Source organism: Crocodylus siamensis, chromosome 4, assembly GCF_052110815.1.
Source record: "Crocodylus siamensis isolate JL-2025a chromosome 4, ASM5211081v1, whole genome shotgun sequence".
NCBI classification, from domain to species: Eukaryota; Metazoa; Chordata; order Crocodylia; family Crocodylidae; genus Crocodylus; species Crocodylus siamensis.
The window spans coordinates 211,918,486-211,939,963 of NC_143398.1; the positions used below are offsets into that span (position 1 = coordinate 211,918,486).

Sequence of the window (21,478 nt, forward strand, 5' to 3'; positions counted from 1 at the left end):
TCTGAGAAGACTCCAGCCAACAGACCTTCAACAAGTCCAGCAAAGTCACCTCAAAGAAGTCCTTCCAAATCAATATGATTGCTATTTACAATATAAATATATTAATGTAGCTACATTACTCATCTATAATTGACTGAGTACAAAATTCTGGGGTATTTTTGGTGAAAACAGGGTATTGGGCCTTGGTTCAGGAACCAATCCCCCATTTATAACATTGTTTCTTACGAGAAAATTAGCTCCAAGTTACAATGTTTTGAGTTAAGATGCGGTTTTCAGGAACCAATTGTGTTGTAAGTCTGAGGGCTGCCTGTATATGAAGCCCCTGATGGGGGTGGAGGATGTTTGCCAGTTGTAGGGCCATTTATGGTTCTGGACTGACTCACAGATTTGGATTTGATTTGGCTGGGAACACAAATTCTTTACAAAAAAAAAAAATGTTTGTGTCCTGTATCAGGAGTGCCCTGTGGCAGTGCAGGAACCTCCTGGTATACAGCCACGCTAAGCTCAAGCAAACAGACCACGTTCAAATGTTTCTGAGTGAACTCCAGTCCTGCTACCAGAAAGCAGTGGGAGAGGATGAAGCCAACTCCACCTGGAAAAAGAGACATTTGGCATAGGCTGTTCAAAACCTCCCCAAGAAGGGAAGTGGACAGGGAGAAAGAAGAGGACAGCTACACAGCTAGACATGGAGACAGCGAGAAGGATAGCAACAGGATCAGCAGCAGCAGAAGTGACGGTGACATCAACAGTGACAAGGACTGTGAATGAACTGAGAATGTAAACCCTAAATTGGAGCCTGGATGAAGGGATTGTATTTGGGTTAGGGAAGGGAAGACGGTGGGGTGCAGGGGAAAGGGTGCACTTATTGTAATGGGTGCACAGGTTTCTTAATGTGGTTCAAGAGGTGTGATGGAAAGCCTATGGTAGAGGATTTTTACATAGATAGATATAGCTATATAGAGATGTATAATTTATTTATTTTTAATTAAAAAAAACACTTCTAGGGGAAGATCTCGGCTATACATTGACTTTATGAAAATAGGATACTCCTCTCTAGCTTGCTCTTGCAGCCATATGACTGAGGGCAAGTGAAACTCAGGGGCATCAGAACCTCAAGCTTCCATGCTTGGGCCTGCACATAGTATACCCATCAAAGGATTTGTAAGCAGCCCCAGCTGGGGGTGGAGGATGCTTGCTGGTAGCAGGGCCACACGTGGTTCTTGAATGACTAATGGATTTGGAATTGATTTGGCTTGGGACACCAAAAAAAAGTCCTTAAAAAAAATGTAAAAATCCCTGCTGGGAGGGGGTGAGAGAGCAGAAAGGGGGATAAGCAGGTGAAACTGTTCAGACAAGTTCCTCGTATGTCAACAATAGCCCCATAATAGCCTAGGAGAAAGGCATCAAGTTGTCTCTTAAAGGACTGAAGTGCTTTTAGGCCTCCATTTTTAATGTGTTTAGAGGTAGTCTGATTAAATGACAAAGCATCTCTTCACTAGGAACCAGACGTATCCAGTCTCACTCAGGTAGTTCAGTAGTCCACAAATTGGAGAGACTGCTCAACAAAAGATGACCAAATCTGGCTAGTAGTAGCACTTCATTTAGGACAGGGATGTCAAAATATGGTCCGGGGCCAGGTCTGGCCTGCAGGGCCCTGTCATCCAGCACCTGGTGCTTCCCCTGGGTCTCAAGTTGGCCCATGTGCCACATGCAGCATATGCCAGACTGGTCCCTTGCATTGGGGGTGGGCTGCAAGCCAGGCACATGCCTGCCCCAGATGGGCTGGGGCACCCAGTGCTAGGACATGCTGCATACAGCATGTGTGCAGATCCAATCTGGAATCCTCCCCTGCCCCCCATACCAGATCTAGTGCCCACTGCATCAATGCTGCCTGTTCCAGGACTATGTTGTATGTGGCACCTGCCCTGGCCAGTTGGGGATGCACACTACACATGGCATGAACTTCAGCAAGTCTGGGATGGGTGTGGTATGCAGCTCAGGTCTCAGGCTGGCTGGAGCAGACACTGCCTGCAGTGCAGTCCTGGACCGGCTGGGGCAGGCACCATGGGTATAAAATCCACCATGCAGGAGGGGTTCTGTGGTCCACACTCTTCATGCAGCCCATGGATGCCAGATAAGTTTGGCATTCCTGATTTAGAGTATCTGGTTTACCTTTTATTTGGTATTGGGGCCCACCTTGCTGTACCAGTGACTGCCTACATCTAACTGAAGGATAGTGCTACTCTCTTCATAGTATCTCTACATGTTTTCTATATAAGATAGGGAAGAAGCACCATTGCAGTTGGCATCAAAGAAGTGACAGGACATTTGTCATTATACCGAGAAGTTAGTCTTATTAAACTGAGGCAGCCAGAAAGGCTGTGTTTGGAATCCATAGATCTGTTGATATAAGGATAGGACATTTTAAGAGGGATGGGGACAGGGATTAAGGATAGGGGTGAGGGATTTAAGAGCTGAAGTGTGGTTGTTTTTGAAAATGTGGCTAAGGAAAATCTATATTTTGTCCATTTTAAAACATTCAGAAGACCATTTCTTTGAACAATTCTGTCACCTTCATGAGTTGGAGCAGGGACTTGCCAACAAAAGCTCAGAGCAGCTTACAAGAGACCAAAATAAATAAGCAAAAAGTTGTAAGTCCATAAAAACATCAGTTTGCAAATGCTCAGTAGGGAAGTGCTAGATCTCAACAGCTTATTTTCCTGAAGATTTTTCCTGAAGATTCTGTATGTGCTTTGATACCTGTGCATGAGCTGGGAAAAAGGGATTGAACAGGTCTTCAAATTCTGTTTCTAGTTTTAGAGCTTGCAAGGTCAAGGCACAAACCCAGGCACTGAGAACAGGGAGTCCTCCTCCCTACACCAGGAAGCAAACTCTAAAGGAGGGGCAGGTAACCCCTGGTACAGCATGTAAAAGCATTTTGCTTGGCATTTTGCATGGCATGTATGCCTCAGGGCAGATAGTGGGAGAGTCGTAAGGAGCCCAGTCCTTGTGGAAGCACTGCCCTGGCCCCTTCCTTCTGCCTCGAGGCACACGTGCACCTGCCATGGGCAACGAGCCGGGCTAGGGCTCCAAATATGCAGCACGGAGAACCTTTTCACCTGCACTGCATGCATCTTGCAGTGCCTCAGAAACCTATGAGGCTCTGCAAAGCACGTGTTGCCTCTCACCTAGATGTGCCCTATTAGTTCAAAGGGCAGCAGTAAGTGTGAAAGTACTAGAAGTTCCTGCTTGTTAAAATTTGGGACTTTCTGGTTTTCATAACTCTTGAGTGCTTGACTTTGCAACCTCAACAATCTAAAAACCTATTTAAAATGTAATGTGTTCCATTATAAAAGATTCTTGTGAACTGTCTTTTTCCTCCTTCCTCCCCAAAAGATGCAGACTTTTTTGTTTGGTAGAGAGAGAAAGATAACATGCTTTTGCTAGAGAAGTGCTGCTTCTTTGTCCCATAAAGTTTTTGGTCATGCCTATTTGATTCATAAATGGTAAAAACACCAAATTTCCTCCTCTTGCTTGGATTCACAAGGGTAACTTTAGTAGATGCCAAAATAACTGAAGTCAACAGTAAAGGGCCAAATCCTACTTGGTGTTAAGGTGAGTTGCTATAGTGGTTAAGAGGGGAAAGCCACTGTATTCCTTACATTTATGTTCTCAACCTGTCCTCCCACTGAGAGGCACATGGAGCAGGATCTCCCCCAAGTCCTTTGGGGAGAGGATCTTCCTAGTTTTGCCCCAGACTTGATATTGTTGCCAGTGATCCATCATTATCTCTTGCCATTAACTAGTGTAAGTAGTGCTACAAGTAGAAGCCTGTATTGATTTTAATTGGAGTTAAGTACCTTTGAAAATCCCACTAGGCCTCTATTAGAATCTGGAGGTGCTTAAATACCTTTAAAAATCTGACCGTGATGTTTATCTCCCTACAGCACTATTCCAGGAATAATGACTTGTGTCAGTGCTAATAGGGGCTAGTACAGCAACTAGGTTGCTCAGAAAAAGTAAGGTGAAGATGTTACTTAGCAACAAGGATATTCAAACAGAACCCTGCTCCAAATTGTGAAGGAAAATGACTAAATCAAAAAATGTAAAAACAAAAGGCTGGTGCAATGACTGGTGGTGATGGTAACATGTTGGAGAGAGGAAAAAAGCAAGCTTTGGGGATCTTTCAGAAGGTAGTTTCCAGAAAAAATGAAGCAAAACAAGAAATTAAAAGGGGGCAATAAAGGCAGTAATTAAAACTACATAGCTCATGATTGTGAAAGGAAAATGAAAGGAACATGTAGGCCCGGAGCAGAGAAAGGAAACAGAAACCGAACAGTGAAAGAAGCTGAACACAAAAGAAAATAAAAATTAAAAGGGAATTTCCCGGTCTGTGTCTAATTATTGTCCTAGACTAAACATGCTTTCCATAATTATACTGAGCTAAATCTAAAGCCTGCTAAAAATCAGTGGAGAAACTCAGACGTCAACAGGCTTTGAATAAGCCCCAGAGAGTTTCTCACCAAAGGCACCAGGTGATTTTCAAATATAAATTAAACCACATAATGTACTTTCAATGTACACTGGAAAACTGTTATTAAAATATTTTATAGTTGAGGAAATGTCAGACATAAAGAACTGAAGAGTGACTTGAATGATATTACTAGAAAGTACTATAATGTAGAAGCTTGTGTTTTTTATAGATATTCAAAATTGGTCACCTAAACTAGAACTTCTAATTGGCATTTACAAACCAAAAATACCTGGCAGTCTTCAATGCTGATATGAGTGTACAAATGTGAAAGGGGAGCTGAGATTTTGGTTGTAATTACAATACAGAAATACTGGTAGAAAAGATTAAAATGCTAATACTAGCTTTTGGAAAGTTATTTTAGGTGAAAATCAGTATGCCTTTTTCAGGAGCAAATCAGATTTTTCTTGGAAGTCATGGATTTGTGATTATGTTAATTAGTAATTGGTTTAACAATGAACATTTTGAGGCACAAATATTCTAAAAAGTTAGTATTTATGGATCCATATATAACAATCAGATAATCAATTTAGAACAAACAATAAAAAAGATAATGTAAAATGTTTAGCACTTGATCCTTCTTTATGGATTTGTGTTAATCTCTTGAAGGAATAGGGCTTAAGTGTTTTTGACTACTCTTACTAAACAAAATATCCCCAATGCATGTGCGCACATTTACAAGAAAAGGTAAGTTATTTCTGGAGGGGTAATCTACACCCTGGGATAGCACTTCCCCTTTACTTTCACATTTCCACTCTGAATTGGACAGAACAGTAAGTTTTTATTTTTTTCTTACCTAAAAATGACAAGAAATCCTTTAAAACACAAACCGTAATTTTGGGTGCATATTCATATTTGAATAATCTAATAAAGTCTCTAACAGTCAAATGATTTCCGATTTTCCAGCAGAGATGTAGATAATCAGTGCATCTCCACAGCACTGTTTTACAGACAGTACTGTGGAGATGTACTGCTAACAGGGTTTTTTCTTGTGTCTTTTGTGTTCTTCTGTACACCCATAATCAGTGATGTCCATCCCTAATGACTTCTTTGCAAGTCCCATGATCTTTAGTGAATTTAAAAAAAAACTTCAACTGCTGGAGTCAAGCGCTTGCATAAGAATCTCAGCTGTCATTAAAAGAAGACCCTGAGTATCCACAAACTACTGAAACAGGGGCAGATGGGAGGGGGCAGGGGTTACAGTGGTGCTCTTGCACCCTCCCTTTTGATTCCTGCTTCACCCAAGGTTTAAAGCCAAATGGCAGTGGCAGCAGCATTTCTAGTCAGGCTGCGCTGAGGGAGTCAACTGACTTCAGGGCTCCTTGTAATCTACCCGATCCCTTCTAACACAGGTGTTAAGGACCCTCTCTTCTTTTTAATGGTCTTGAGGTTCCACGATCAAGCTGCCTGTTCCTCTGCAAATCTGCTGTCGGTTAGCTGCTCCTGGTAAGGAACCTCTTATTTCACAGCCCTGCAGATTGTTTTTAACTAATTCCAATACAGTTATATTTGTTTTTTTCAACCTTAAAGTGAAAAATATTGCCCTAGGTTCCTGGCATATTGGTAAAGCTTCTAGCATACTTTTAACTGGAGAAAAATACGTTGTTGTATATGTGATGCTTCTGGAGTGACTGGACATATTTAAATCAGCAGGTCCTGACAATCTCCACCCCAGAGTGCTTAAGGAATTAGCAGAGGTCATTGCGGGACCCCGGCATGGATTTACGAGCACTTGTGGTGCTCTGGTGTGGTGCCAGAGGACTGGAAGAGGGCCAATGTGGTTCCCATCTTCAAAAAGGGGAGGAAGGAGGACCCGGAAAACTATAGGCCAGTTAATCTTACCTCAATCCTGGACAAGCTTTTTGAGAAAATTATTCTGGTACATGTCCACGAGGGGCCAGCAGGGGAGATTATGCTTAGGGGCAACCAACACGGGTTCATTAGAGGCAGGTCCTGTCAGACCAACCCAGTGGCTTTCTATGACCAGGGGTCATAGAAGCAGGGTAGCAGTGGACATGGTCTTCCTGGACTTTCAGAAGGCCTTCGACACTCTCTCACCGTGTTCTTATTAAGAAACTGAGAGGCTGTGGTGTCAACACCCACACAGTCAATTGGGTCGCCAACTGGCTGGAGGGCCGCACCCAGAGAGTGGTGGTGGACGGGTCATTTTCGACCTGGAGGGATGTGGGCAGTGGGGTCCCCCAGGGCTCGGTCCTCGGGCCCGCACTGTTCAACATCTTCATCAGTGACTTGGATGAGGGGGTAAAAAACTCCTTGTTCAAATTTGCTGATGACACTAAGATGTGGGGGTTGTGGGCATGCTAGAAGGGAGGAAGAGGCTGCAATAGGACCTAGACAGGTTACAGGGGTGGGTGGATGAGAATAGGATGGGATTCAACACTGATAAGTGCAAGGTGATGCACCCGGGGAAGGAACAACTGGCACCATACCTACAGGTTGGGGAACTCCCTTCTTGTCAGTACGGCGGCACTGGTCAGGCCACAGCTGGAGTACTGCATCCAGTTCTGGGTGCCACACTTCAAGAGGGATGTGGACAACATGGAGAGGGTCCAGAGGAGGGCCACTTGCATGATTGGGGGCAGCAGGGCAGGCCCTATGAGGAGAGGCTACAGGACCTGAACCTGTTCAGCCTCCACAAGAGAAGGCTGAGGGGGGATCTAGTGGCCTGTTACAAACTAATCAGAGGGGACCAGCAGGCACTGGGGGAGTCCCTGTTCCCCCAAGCACTACCAGGAGTGACAAGAAATAACGGTCAGAAGCTGGCAAAGGGTAAATTCAAACTAGATATCAGGAGGTGCTACTTCACTGTCAAGGCGGCTAAAATCTGAAACCAACTTCCAAGGTGCTAGCTCCTACCCTGGGGGTCTTTAAGAGGAGACTGGATGAACACCTTGCTGGGGTCGTTTGACCCCAGTACTCTTTCCTGCCATGGCAGGGGGTCGGATTCGATGATCTGCTCAGGTCCCTTCAGACACTACCAACTATGATACTATGGTACAGCACCTCACCATTCGTGTCCTCCTTTTCAACCTTCTAGGGGAATTTTGGGGAGGAGATGTCGGATGTGTTCTGTTTTCTATACTGGTTTCCTATAAACGAAGTTCAAAGTCTCTCCCCATGTCTTTGACATGTTTAATGGCCTGGATTATCCAACAGCACAGGTGTCTGGAAAGGGGGGGCACAGGGGTGGCACATGCCCCCCCAGAGACTGGCCCCTGACTTGACACTGCTCAGGACAGGGCAGTTTTTTTGCCCTGTGTGCCAGTGGCGTGTTGGGGGTGGGGGCACTAGGCTGTGGCACAGAAGTATAGGAGTGGATATGGGGCTTTTGGCCTGCCCAGACTCAGGAGGCACCAGTCACCCCTGTCCAACGGGTTGTCCAAAACTCCAGAAAGAAGCCACGGTTGATAACAATGAAACTTCCCATCGTAAGGTTGCAATAACCAGGAGGCAGAAGGGCCCTGCTCTCCGCAGAGCTCAGGATCCTCCCACCCTGCGCTGGCTGCCCTCGGCTGGCAATGGGGCTTCTCCAAGCCAGGCGGTGCAGCGCGGGGGTGCTGGACCGCCCGGGGGCGGCGCCCCTGCCGCGGCTGTCCGCAGGAACTGAAACCGAAAGCGCCCGGGCCGCTTGATAAGCCCCGGCGTCGCCCGAGACGCCGCAGAAGCCCTCGAGGCGCCGCCATGGAGGACCGCGCTCAGGACGAGCGCTACCTCGACATGATCGCCTGCTTCAGGCCCCGCATCAAGGCCGGCCTCCGCACGGGGCCCGTGCTGGACCACCTGCCCGAGCTGGGCGCCGAGCGGGACCGCATCCGCGCCGCGGCCGAGCAGCTCGGGGAGCCGGCGGCGGCCGAGCTGCTGCTGCGCGCCGTGGAGCGGGGCCCGCACACGCCCGGCTGGTTCGCCGCCTTCGTGACCGCGCTGCAGCTCGGCGGCTGCGCCCTGGCCGCCAGCTACGCCAACCCCAGCCTGCGCGACCTGCCGTCCGCGGCCGAGGAGGCCGAGCACGACCTGTGCGTGGCGCTGCTGCAGGTGCTGTACGGGTCCCTCGTGGACCGGCTGCGGACCCGGCCGGTGGTCGACAGCTGCCTGCGGGCGGGCCTCGCCACGGAGGACGACAGGGAGCGGGTAGGTAGCGGCGGGCCGGGGGCGTGCACCCCTCTAAAGAGCGTTCAAAATGCACCGTCGTTTTTTTCGAGGCGGCTAGTTGATGCAGCGTATGCAAAAGCCGGGTCACTCTCAGAGAGTCCTAACGAACTTCTCGGGGCGGAGGTTGTGATTTTTATTTTTTAAGGAAAATTGTTCTTCCCCAGCCAGATCAATTCCAAGAACCATACATGGTCCTGCTGCCGGCAGACATCCTCCACCCCCACCTGGGGCTTCAGATGTTTCCACATGAGTTGGCAGGCACAAGTCCTGATCCGGTGCCCCCTTGGCCATAAGGCCGCAGGGGAAGCTCGGGAGGAGTCTCCCAGTTCCATAAAGTCGGCATAAAGCCAAGATGTTCCCACAGGAAATGAAAGTGGGAGGGTAACTGTACATTACCTCTGCCTGGGTACTACCCCATGCCAGAACAGCGGTTATCCCCTGTCCCTGGGACAGTCAGCCTGGTGATCATGGTATTTTCCCTGCCAACTTCCCAGTTTGCTGTCAGCACTTCTTATGACTGCTTGCCTCCAAATAAAGAAATGCCTCAACTTTCACTCAGCTCTCACTCAATGGGTGGTGTCTTACACTAACCAATATACAGTAAGAAAGAAGACTTATCGCATAGTTCTTTGCATATTTTTTTCAATAATTTCATACTGAAGACCTGGCAATACTGTCCTTAGTCCCCAGGTGCCAGGAGACGAGGACAGGGCTTAGCCTTACCTGCTCCCTCAACCTGTTACCTGGCCCCAGGATCACCAAGGCCTGGGCACAATAAACTAGCGGTGTGTTCTCTTCTTCACTGGCTGAAGTTGGTTCCTTATTGCCAGTTCCTTATTCATAGCTCCCAGTCCCATGTGAAAGATAATCTGTAGCCAATAAAAGGGCTTGTTATTAATGAATAACACATTCTAAAGAGAGAGAATTTCACTAGCTTGCACAGTAACTGATTAATATGTAAAATAATATCCTATATCAAATACAGAGCTTTAAATGAAGATAAGGTTGGGATGGGATTATGGGGCAAAATACTTCTTGGCCCAACCCAAACTTCCTGTTGATGCCACTACCATCCCAAATAACCTTGAGCACTCTTCTGCCGGGCCCAAAGCACAGTCTGGCACTGCCAGGCTGCAAACTGAATTACTAAGCGTAACGGCTCGGATAAGGAATTGGCTTTTGAACTGGGAATATGGCTGGAAATCCTTCTTGGACCACTCCACAACATGTTTTTGTACCACCAGGGGCCTCTCCTAGACATCAGTGTCACTGACCAAAGTCTGTGCCAGCCAAAAGCGCAGTTTGGCCCCACCAGGCTGCCAACTGACAACCCCCCATTACCACTGTACTACATATATGGGCTCAAATAAAGAACTGGCTTTTGGGCTGAGATTACAGATGGAAATCCTTCTTAGGCCACCCCACACTGTGCCTCTGTGGCACTGAAGGACTCTCCCAGACACCTCTTTCCAGAATCCTGCCTGGCCCAAAATACAGTTACTTTTTGTGACAGGCTGCTAAGTGCCAGCCCCACCCCCAGCCACTGTACTAAGTAGATGGGCTCCAGTAAGGAACTGGTTTTGGGCTGGGATTAGAGATAGAAATCCTTCTTGGGCCACCCCACACAGTGCCTCTGTACCACCAGGGGACTCTCTCAGACATTTCTGACCAGAGTCTTGCCTGGCCCAAAGCGCAGTGACAACTGACAGCCTCCCTTGCACACTGTAATAAGTATATAGGCTCAAATAAGGAACTGGGTTTTTGGCCAGAAAACTTTTTGGGGCTGGCCCATACCGAACTCTCCCAGAGAACTCTGAGAAAAGTCCACTTGGCCTAAAGCGTGGTTTGGTCATGCCGGGCTGCCAACTGACAGCCTCCCATTCCCAAAGTGTGGGTTGTTTGTGCCAGGCGGCTAATTGACACCCCTCCCCACCATGCCAACTGTATTAAGAATAATGGTCTGAATAAGGAACTGGCTTTTGGGCTGGAATGATGGCTGGAAATCCTTCTTGGCCTACTCTACAACATGTCTCTGTACCGCCAGGGGACTATCCCAGACATTCATGATCAGAGTCTTACCTGGCCCAAAGCACAGTTCAGCCATGCCAGGCCTCCAACCGACACCCTCTCCCCCTCCCCCCCCCCCCCCCCCCGCCACTGTACTAAGTATATGGACTTTGTAACAAGTGGGTGTCCTAGGGCTGGTTAGTCATTGGCCCGCCTACTTATTTCTGGGCTAACCACCTGCTGTCTTCGCCTGCCATGCCTTGATGATAATGATTATATGATGTTAATCAGGCAGGAGGCTGCCCATGTACTTGCCCTGATGCCAAGGCCTCCTCATATTCTATTGGGCTCTTAGACCCCTATCATTACTGTCTGGCTCCCAGTCTGTCTCAGGACCCTTATCCCCTTCATTCAGGGCTCCCAGCCCCTACCATTTATTCTGGGCTCCAAACCCTGTCTCTGGGCTCCAAGCTCCATTTCTGGGATCAGGGCTCTAAGCCCTGGCCCCTGCCCTCCCTGGGCTATAATCCTTTATCCCCTTGCCCCAAGAGCTCTACTCATAGCTCCCCAAGGCTCAGGGCCCCATCTCCCTGGAGCCTCATTCCCACCTCCCTAGTGCAGCCTCAGAGCTCAACTATGAGTTTGGATGCTGCCTCAGGTCCCCCTAACTGACCTGGGCCCTGCTTCAGCACACAGTGAGTCTGGGCTCCCCCTGCTTGGTCTTACTACCCACCAGGGAAGTGGGGGGTGGGGTTATAAGGGGCCCCTTACTCGCCTTTCACTGGTGAGGTGACTGGCCTGGCATTTCCAGGGACTACCCTGCCATGGGCAGCCCCACCATACCATCCTAGTTCAGCAGGGTGCAGTTTTCTGTTGTAACCAGGGCAGAGAACTTCCTTCCATCCCCGTAGCCTGCCTCAGACCTCCAAGGTGTTGTGAGCAGTAGCTCCAGCCAGTGATGTCCTTCCGCTACTGGCTCTGCTATTTAGGCCTCTGCTCTTACAGAAAACAGCTGGGCCCTGTTCCCAATCAGGCAGTCCTCCCTAACTGGAGTTGCCACCAGCTGCAGACTAGATAGCTGCTGCCCACACATCTGTGAGTAACGGAGCATACTCTGTGCTCTGTTACAGACTTGAATAGGGAACTGGTTTTGGGCTGGGATTAGAGATGGAAATCCTTCCTGGGCCACCCCGTATCATGTCTCTGTGGCACTGGGGGATCCTCCTGGACATCCTTGATCAGGGTCTTGCCCAGCCCAGAGTGCAGCTTGATTCTGCCAGGCTCCAACTTACTCCCCATCCTTGTGTGCTATTTAAGAAGCTGCCCTTCTGCTGGGATCATGGGGCAAAACCTTCTTGGAATCATCTCAAAACACATCCCTGGTCACAAAGCACAATAGTGATTCCCTACAATTGACCACTACTCTCTGGGTCCATCCTTGGAGCCAATTTCCCAGCCATCGAACTGTGGTGTAGCCGAGGCCACAGTTGGCCAATTTTTCCATGAGGAGATCATGGGACGCCAGATCAAAGGCTTTTTTAAAGTCTGGATATATGATGTCAATCTCTTCTCCCTTGTCCAGGTGATATGTCACCTGGTCATAGAAGAAGACAAGATTGGTCAGGCAAGACCCACTCATGACAAACCTGTGCTGGCTGTCCTTCAGGAGCCTCCTAAAGAAATCTGGGCATGTGCTTGACCCAATGCATGTTTTTGAGTGTGAGCCTGCCAGTTGACACTCAGCCTTTAAGACCTGTATATCACTTTTCTACCAGGCACTGGACAGCAGGAAGAATGGCTGCATGCAAATATAGGGCATTGTAACAGGGGACCCTAGCCCTGTTACCGGAAGGCACTTCTGCCCCTTTAAGTCCAGAACTTTCTGGGCATGGAGGGCTGGAAAAGAAGGGATTAAATGCTGAGTCTGGCCAGAAAGGGGCAGGACTATAAAAATCCTGGGCCGAATGGCAGTTAGGAGGTAGCCGCCAAAGGGGAAGGAGTGCCTCAGCTCTATGAAGGAGTGGCCCAAAGGCGGAAAGAGGGGAACCACAGAAGCCCCAGAGAGCCAGGAACCCACATCATAGGAAGGACATGAGCTGATGGCGGGGAGCCGAAGCACGGACCCTGTGAATGTAAGCGGACATGATGGTTTTTTTTCTTTTTCACATTAGCTGGGGGCAGTTATTACCCATGGACAGGACTGCTTATGTTTTTCCTTTTTGATTAATGAATAAGATCAGTGGCTTGGGTGAAGCTATTAGGGGAAGGAGGAGGCCTCATTTTGGGGACCCGCTATGGAGTGGAGACCCCGGTGCCAGTGAGGCTGTGGCTTTTGGGGGGCACAGACCCTGGTACCAGCAATGGTGTGGCTTTTGTGGGGGGGGGCACAGACCCTGGTGCCTCAAGGCGCGATCTTAGAAAGCCAGGGAGGCCTGGCACACCTGAGGCACAGTCTTGTTTTGGTTTTTTGTGTTTTGGACTGAAGACGTGCGAGTTCGGGGTCATCCCCTGTTTTTGAACTCGCAGCCCCCTGGCTGTGGGGCTGGCACCCAGACCTCTGGGTCCGGGGGGGGCGGGCAGGCTCTAGATTGGAGCAGAAAAGGGGGCCACGAGCCTCAAGACACCAGAAAAGGCTAGAGCCTTGGAGTCAAACCCTGCTTAGTGGGTTTAGATGGGGAGGCCTAGCTAGAGAAAAACAGGGGTCAGGCCCATATAGAGGAAAGGCCCCAAGATACACAATACAATAGGCAGCCTCCTGCTCGCAAGAACATTATCATAATAATTTCCACCAAGACGTGGCAGGAAAGTATAGGGTGGGACATAAGAACCCCAAAGAAGGCTCCAAGGGCGCCCCACGCAAGGCGCGGATTACTAGGAAGAGAGCGCTGGGAAGGGCAGCCTGTTACAGGCACCCATACACATGATGGACCTCAGCTCTGATGCATGGTATTTAGTACCTGTCTGAATAGGTGTGCTCATTAGTGTGCTCTACCAGCTTCCACATCATGCATATTCACTGTACCCACATTTCAAAACAGCAGCAGGGGGTACTTTAACTAAAGCTCATTGAACAAGTTTTAGTTACAGTGTCCTCACTGCCATTATTAAGCACAGAATGCTGAATACACATGACACTGCGGACACTTTAATTAGAGTCAGAGCCATTCTGATTAAAGTGTCACCTTGCACTACACCCTGGAGCATGAGTATAGATGCTTCTAGGGATTTTTCACCATCTTTTCATATTTATCTCCGGCTACCACCCAGAAACTTGGTAAAGTAACTTAGAACTGGGTGTTGTAATTTATAGAAACCTGCTCACTCACTAGCAAATATTAAATTAAAACAAGTTTATTACAAGGGAAACAGTGGTACTCCCTAAGCAACACTATTAACCTTTAACTATAGCTCAAAACTGATCACGGTCACAGTCAGTGGCAAACCAACCTGGAGAGCTCCCTCTTAGCCCACTCACTTGAGAAGGGAGTCTCACCCAGGGCTGCCATCCAGAGGCTCTACTACCTGCACTGGCTTAATAGTAAATTTTGGGTAGGGAAGACCACCCCAGAGACTCTGTTGCTCCCCACTGTCAGGGGCTCATAGACTTATAGAAGCATAGAGAACTAGGGTTGGAAAGGGCCCCCAGAGGTCACCCAGTCCAACCCCCTACCTGAGGAAGCTTCATCCCCATGCAAACCATCCCATTTAACCTTATATCATAGACCTAACACCCAAAACTGCCACAAGTAAAGCAGGGGAACTATGGGAGCAACTGTCCTGCATTCATGAAATGTTATAAATATACGCTCCAGAGATTCCCAGGTAGAGGCCATGCCCCCACTATAGAAGAAGGCAAAAACTGTCACAGTCCATATGCCAACCTGACCATGGGGTAAAAGTCCTTCTTGATCCCAAATACGGCAATCAGTCTGATCCTGAGTGAAGGGCAAGACCCTCTAGCCAGAACTCTCTGGCTTTGCTCCTAGCAAGAGAATCGGCACACCCCAGTTCAAGTCAAGCATATATATTCTCAGCAGGGAACTTGAGGACCTCCTACGCCAGCTTGCCACACAAGGCCATTTTGCTCAGCACGCCATGGCCGGCCCCAGCCCTGGCCCCAGCCTTGGGTAGCTGCCCAAGGTGAGTGCGGAGTCACCACCAGCATGGAGCTGATGCCGGAGCTGTGGAACCCGATGCAGCTGTTTTGCAGCCTGCTTGCTGCAGCTGCCCAGAGCCCAGGCTGGCTACAAACAGCTGTGCTGGGCTCTGAAGCTCAGTCACCAGCTCTGTGCTAGGAGCAGGGGAGAGGTGGGGTTGCACTTCCTCAGGCTGTTCCCCCACCACCCGCTCCAATGCTGGGGTGCACACGCCAGTACAAAGCTGATGCTGGGGCCCCGGAGCCCAACACAGCTGTTTTCAGCCTCCTGGGTGCAGCCAGCCCCAGCTCTGGGTAGCTGCTGCCAGCTGGGGGCCCAAGCTGCTCCCAGCAGGCAGCTAGGATGCTGCAAGCCCTGCTGGGAGCAGCCAACGCTCCAGCAGCTATCCAGAGCCAGGGTAGCTGCTGACAGCCACAGAGCCTGGGCTGGGGGGCAGGGACTTTGGGTGGGGGGCAAGGGGCACAAGCAGGGCATCCTGCCATGTACTCTCATTTTTTCTGGCATGCCAACACTCCAGCACCTTCCAGGGTAGGCATTGTGGTGTTTTTCGGCACTCTGGCCAAAAAACATTGCCTACCCCTGTCCCGCACCTAAAAAGAAAGACTTATAATGGATGGAAGGCTGGAATCACCACCAAGGAGGAGTACTCAGCACTGGTCCATGCCTGCGGAGCGGACCAGGAAAGCCAAGGCTGCAACTGAACTCCATCTGGCTTTACATATCAAAGATAATAAAAAGTTCTTTTTCAAATATGTAGGGAGTCAGAAAAAAGCAAGGGTAACAAAATGGGACAACTGATAATTGACACCCAGGAAAAACCCAACCTGCTTAGGGTACTTCACATCAGTCTTTCATCAGCCGAAAGGGACTGCCCTGCCTAGGTCGGCCAGGGTGAGGGCGTATTTATACCCAGCATTGTTGTAGACCTGGTAAAGAAACACCTTGAGAGGCTAGACATCTTCAAGTCATCTGGTCCTGACAGATTACACCCTATTGTACTCAAGGAACTGGTAGGTGTCATAGCCCAAACACTGGTAAAAATATTCGAAATCTCATGGTGCTCAGGTGAAATACCTGATGACTGGAAAAAGGCCAATGTGGTACCCATCTTCAAGAAAGGGCAGAAAGTAGATCCTGGGAGTTACAGTCCAATCAACTTGACCTCAGTCCCTGGTAAGTTCTGGAGAAAATTATTAAAGAGGCCCTTCTTGATAAGCTGGCTGATGGTAACATCCTGAGGGACAGCCAGCACAGGTTTGTCGTGGGTGGGTCTTGCCTGACCAATCTTGTCTTCTTCTGTGACCAGGTGACATATCACCTGGACAAGGGAGAAGAGATTGACATTATATATCCAGACTTTTAAAAAGCCTTTGATCTGGTGTCCCATGATCTCCTCATGGAAAAATTGGCCAACTGTGGCCTCAGCTACACCACAGTTCAATGGCTGGGAAATTGGCTCCAAGGATGGACCCAGAGAGTAGTGGTCAATTGTAGGGAATCACTATTGTGCTTTGTGACCAGTGGTGTTCCCCAAAGCTCTGTCCTTGGACTGGTTCTCTTTAACATCTTTATCAATGATGTGGCCATTGGTGTCAGAAGTGCACTGACCAAGTTCGCCGATGACACTAAACTTTGGGGCATAGTGTCCACACCTGAGGACAGACTAGAGATCCAGGCTGACTTGGATAAGCTTAGTTAATGTGTGGATACAAACCTGATGAAGTTCAATACTGAAAAATCCAAAGTACTCCACCTCAGGGGGCAAAAAGTCCTCAGCATACTTATAGGCTCAACAGTGCTACGTTCACTAGCACCACGGCTGAAAGAGACTTGGGGGTCATGATTGACCACAAGATGAACAGGAGCCACAAATGTGATGTCGCAGCTGGTAAAGCAAATAAAACTCTGATGCTTCTCAAGTAAATCTCAGGATGTCATCCTCCCATTGTACTCGGCCTTGGTGAGGCCGCAGCTGGAGTACTGCATCCAGTTTTGGGCTCCACAGTTCAAGAAGGATGTTGAGAAGCTTGAGAGAGTCCAGAGGAGAGCAATGCACATGATCAGAGGATAAGAAAATAGGCCTTATAATGACAGGCTGAGAGCCATGGGACTCTTCAGCCTAGAAAAGCACAGGCTCAGGGTGACCTGGTGGCTGCCTGTAAGTATGTAAGAAGTGTGCATCAGGATCTGGGGGAATGTCTGTTCACCAGGGTGCCCCAAGGGATAACAAGGACCAGTGGTCATAAATTCCTTCATGATCATTTTAAGCTGGACATAAGGAAAAACTTCTTTACTGCCCGAGCCCCTAAGGCATGGAATAGACTCCTTCCAGAAGTGGTGCAGGCATCTACTCTGGACTCATTCAAGAAATGTTTGGATGCTTATCTTGCTGGGATCCTTTGACCCTAGCTGACTTCCTGCCCCTTGGGCAGGGGGCTAGACTCGATCTTATGAGGTCCCTTGCAGCCCTAATGTCTGTAAAATCTATGAAGTCCCCAGCCTTAGCTGTGGCAGTACTCAGTGCCTTTGAAGAAGGCTTAAAAACACCCTGATGCATGTAGGCATAACTATGCCTAAATCATCCCCGACCAGTAGCTGTCCAACCTCTTCTTAACACCTTCAGTAGTGGAGAGTCCACAACTTCCCTGGGCGTCTATTCCACTGCCTCACTGTTTTCACAGTGAAGTTTTTCTAGATATCCAATCAAAATTTACTTTGCTGCAGCTTCTGTATCTTCCTCTTCGCAAGGTTTGCTGCCCTTCTCCTGGGCTTCTTACCACCTATGACAGCCAGAGTAGCAAGAGCTGGCTAGTGACAGCCACATAAGAGTTACCATAACCTGATGCTGGAGAGCATTGCTAGGGTTCAATGCTAGGAAGTGCTGCTGTGGCTGCCACCACCAGGGGTCTCCATTGCTCTGCTAGGGGTCTCCATTGCTCCCTTGGGGGTCTCCACCACTCCTCCATGCCGCTGGGGGAGGAGGAGTCTGCTGCTCATCCATGGTGCCAGAGGGTGGCTGGGGGATGTCAGTTGGCAGCCTGGCACGGCCAAGCCACGCTTTAGGCTGGGCAAGACTCTGGTCAGAGATGTCCAGGAGAGTGCCCCAGTGGTACTGAGGCCTGGTGTGAGGTGGCTCAAGAAGTATTTCCAGCTGTAATCCCAGCCCAAAAGCCAGTTCCTTATTTGAATCTATATACTTAGTACAGTGGGAACCGAGAGCTGTCAGTTGTCAGCCTGGCAGGGTCACACTGTGCTTTGGACCCAGCGGGACAGGGTTCTTTGGGACAATCTCCCAGTGGGATCAACAGGAAGTTTTGGGGCAGCCCAAGAGGTATTTTGCTGCATAATCCCATCCCAATCTGATCTTCTTTTAAAGCTCTGTACTTGATGCAGGGTATGGTTCTACATATTAATTAGTAAATATGAATAGCTAATGAAATTCTCTCTTTTGAATGTGTAATTCATTAAGGACAAGCTTTTATTTTGTATAGATTAGCTTTGAAAAAGGAATCAGGAATAAGGAACCAACTTCAGCCTTGTGCATTTCTCTCTCCGCACAACCTGGGACTGTCCTGTCCCTTCAGGGCCCTGCCACACAGATTAAAGCGGGCTAGAAATGGGCTAGAAATGAGGCACATCTCAAGCACTGACTTTGCAGTGGACTGACTCCTTGTATAACTGGGTGGACAGTTGTGGTGGGATAACTCCATTGCATGTGTGGCCTGTCTGCATTTATTGCGTGACTGACCAGTGAATTGTGTAATGTATGTAATATATGGCAGGGACCTCTAAGGAAAAATCTTTTAAAGCTGTTGTCTGTGCCCTCAATTCTGTCCCTCTTGGGAGTGTATATGCTTCAGTCAGCCTCCTGGTGAATTATAGCAGTGGTTCTTAAACTTTTTAGATATGACACACCCCTGTGTAGACTTGAGGATCCTCTCAGAAAATGCCAGCTCTTAGCTCTCACTCTTCTTTCAACTACAGAAAAAAAGAAGAGAGTGATTCTTTTGCAAACAACTCAGAACACCCACAGCTGTGGATTTCTATTTGAAGTCTCTGGGTTTCACTTGTGAATCATGTTTGCACACCTAATAGTGCTAACATGGTGTGGTACTGCACCGCCACACCCATGAAAGACTCTGAAGGTTAAGAATCACAGTGAGGCACTGGGTCTGAGCAGTCAAAAAGGAAACTACTTTCTGCTCAGACCCAGTGCCCCTCCTGTTTGTTGCACACAGCTGGTTGTAGTTAATTTTCCCTAACAAATTCAAATACACATTTCCATTCACCCTCCCTTGGTTCTTTCCTCCTGCCCTGTCAGTTTCAGAGGGCACATCTACATACTCACTAATGTGCCATAATTATGGCACATTAAGTTAGTATCTGTAATAATCCTCCCTATTTTTAAATGGAAAAGGCTGTACAACTAGTAATAAAACAAGTGGTTAAAGAAACTGTGTCCAGTGTAAAAACAGTTTGGTATGATTTTAGTGTTAAATATAGTGGGGGAGTTTAATGAAATAGAATGGCTTAGTCAGAGTTGATCCTGTCTTGAGGAGGAATTTGGACTAGAAGACCTCCTGGGGTCCCTTTCAACCCTTTCTTCTGTGAAAGTATTAGCCATTAAAGCAGGGGTGGGCAAAATATGGCCATTCTATCTGGCCCATGGGACCCCTAAAAAAATACTGAAAATTAACATTTATCTGTCCTTGGTTCCTGTCAGAAATGACAGGAATCAGGGGCAGTAGGACCCAGGGGAATCCTCAGCAGGCTCTTGCAACAGCAGGGGCTTCTGGCCTGGGACCAGGTGGCTCCTCCAGCGCCAAAACCTCAAGGAGTGGGGAAGGCAGGGAAGGAACTGGTGTGGAGTGCATGGAAAAGGGGCCCTGCCCTGTGGCTGGTGCTCCCTTCTGCAGCTGCTCGCAGTCCGCGTAGGGCTGTACTGAGCAGGCACAGGCAGCCCCATGCGGGCTGCGAGTGACTGCAGCGTGGGGCACTGGCCATGGGGCAGGCAAGGGGCTGCTTTTCCTCCATACCAGCTTGTAATCCAGCACTGTGACGGCTCTGGGTTTGCACGTCAGGGCTGTGCCACGGCGGCAACAGCTGCGGCCCCTTCGCTTGCCACGCTGGGCAGCATTTGCTGCTGCTGCCCACCCAGACCTCATGCCATGTGCTGCCCAGTGCGTGAGCTCTGGGCAGGCAGCAGCAGTAAATACTGCCCAGCACAGCAACTGGGTGGGACACAGCTGCTGCGGCGCAGCCCCGATGGGCGAGCCTAGAGCCAGCACGGGGCCCAGGTTGGCACCGGGCGTGGGTTACAAGCTGGTGCTGAGTGTGGGGGGAAAAGCAGCCCCTCACCCGCCCCATGGCCGGTGCCCCACGCTGCAGCTGCTCGCAAGCCATGTGGGGCTGCCTGTGCCTGCTCAGGACGGTTCCGTGCAGGCTGCAGCAGGGGCGGGCAAGGGGCTGCTTTCCCCACACTCCGCACCAGCTTGTTCCCTGCCGGGGAGCAGTGGGTCAGGGCTTTGTGCTGCCCCCCACCTGTAGTACAGGGCTCGGTGGGCACTGGGAACGAGCAGGCGCGGGAGCATAAAGCCCGCACTGCTGTCCCAGGGCCAGCGCGAGCAAGGCCCAGAGCAGGGCGGCAGAGGTACAGGATCCCGGCCAGCAGGGGCTCTATGGAGCTCTCCCCTCCCCCTCCTGGTGCAGCCCAGCCCGGCTCCACAGACCCCTGCCAAGCCTTTGCCCTGCTCTGGGCCCCACTGGTGGTGGCCATGGGACATTGGTCCCAAGACATTGGGACATTGGTCCCAAGATGGTGACCAAGGGGCGGGGCTACCCATGCGGCCCTCAACAGCTTGCCAAAGCCGGGTTAACGACCCTCCACCTGAAATAATTGCCCTCCCCTGCATTAAAGGTACATTGTAAAGACCCTATCTTGTAAAAATCAGTCTTTTCTAATTACCTAAAATTATTAAAACTAAAGAAATTTAGCAAAAATCTATTTTATATTATATAATATTTACTTTTTCTATTCTGGTTTTGACTGTTACTACACTGGTCCAGGAGCTCTCAAAAGTGGTCCCAGTAGCTCCTTCAAACATGCCAATTCTTTGTTGCATAGTGATGCATTTTTTTACAAACAAGGCTCCAACCTGCCTCTCTGAAAATTCATAGTACATAAAAAGAGGAGAAGAGAAGAGAAGCTGGCTTTAGGGATCATGGGGAAACATATAAGGCATCAGGGAAGTATCTTCAGGGGAGAAGAGTACCAAGTAACAGGATATGTTGTCAGAGAGAGAGGAAGAGATATGTACCAAGTGCTGAAAACATAAGTGCAGGAGAAGAAACAGAAAAAGACATGAACAGCAACATTAACATTGTCATTAACTTTCTGTAAAAGAGCAAGCCATTGGCTTGCTGATATGCATGCATTTTTTCATATAAGCAACTGATGTAACCATTATAGAACCCCCTGGCAGATCTTATACTTAAGATGTAATTCCCTTATTTACTCAAATACAAAATGAGTGTTTTTCCCTCCCAGTTGGTGTGGTGGGGGAAAAAAGACCTTCATCTTATAACTGCGTACTATGAAATTTCATTAAATACA

At 48.9% G+C, this 21,478-nt stretch overlaps 1 protein-coding gene across 1 annotated transcript in view; it reads left to right on the plus strand.

Moving 5' to 3' along the window:
• Positions 1-8,060: 8,060 nt before the first annotated feature.
• Positions 8,061-21,478, plus strand: part of IFIH1 (interferon induced with helicase C domain 1) — a 48,027-nt gene continuing 34,609 nt past the window's right edge. The window contains exon 1 of the mRNA XM_090045608.1: positions 8,061-8,680. Within this exon, the coding sequence (XP_089901734.1) occupies positions 8,234-8,680 (447 nt within the window). The 5' untranslated portion in view covers positions 8,061-8,233. The remainder of the gene's footprint in view (positions 8,681-21,478) is intronic.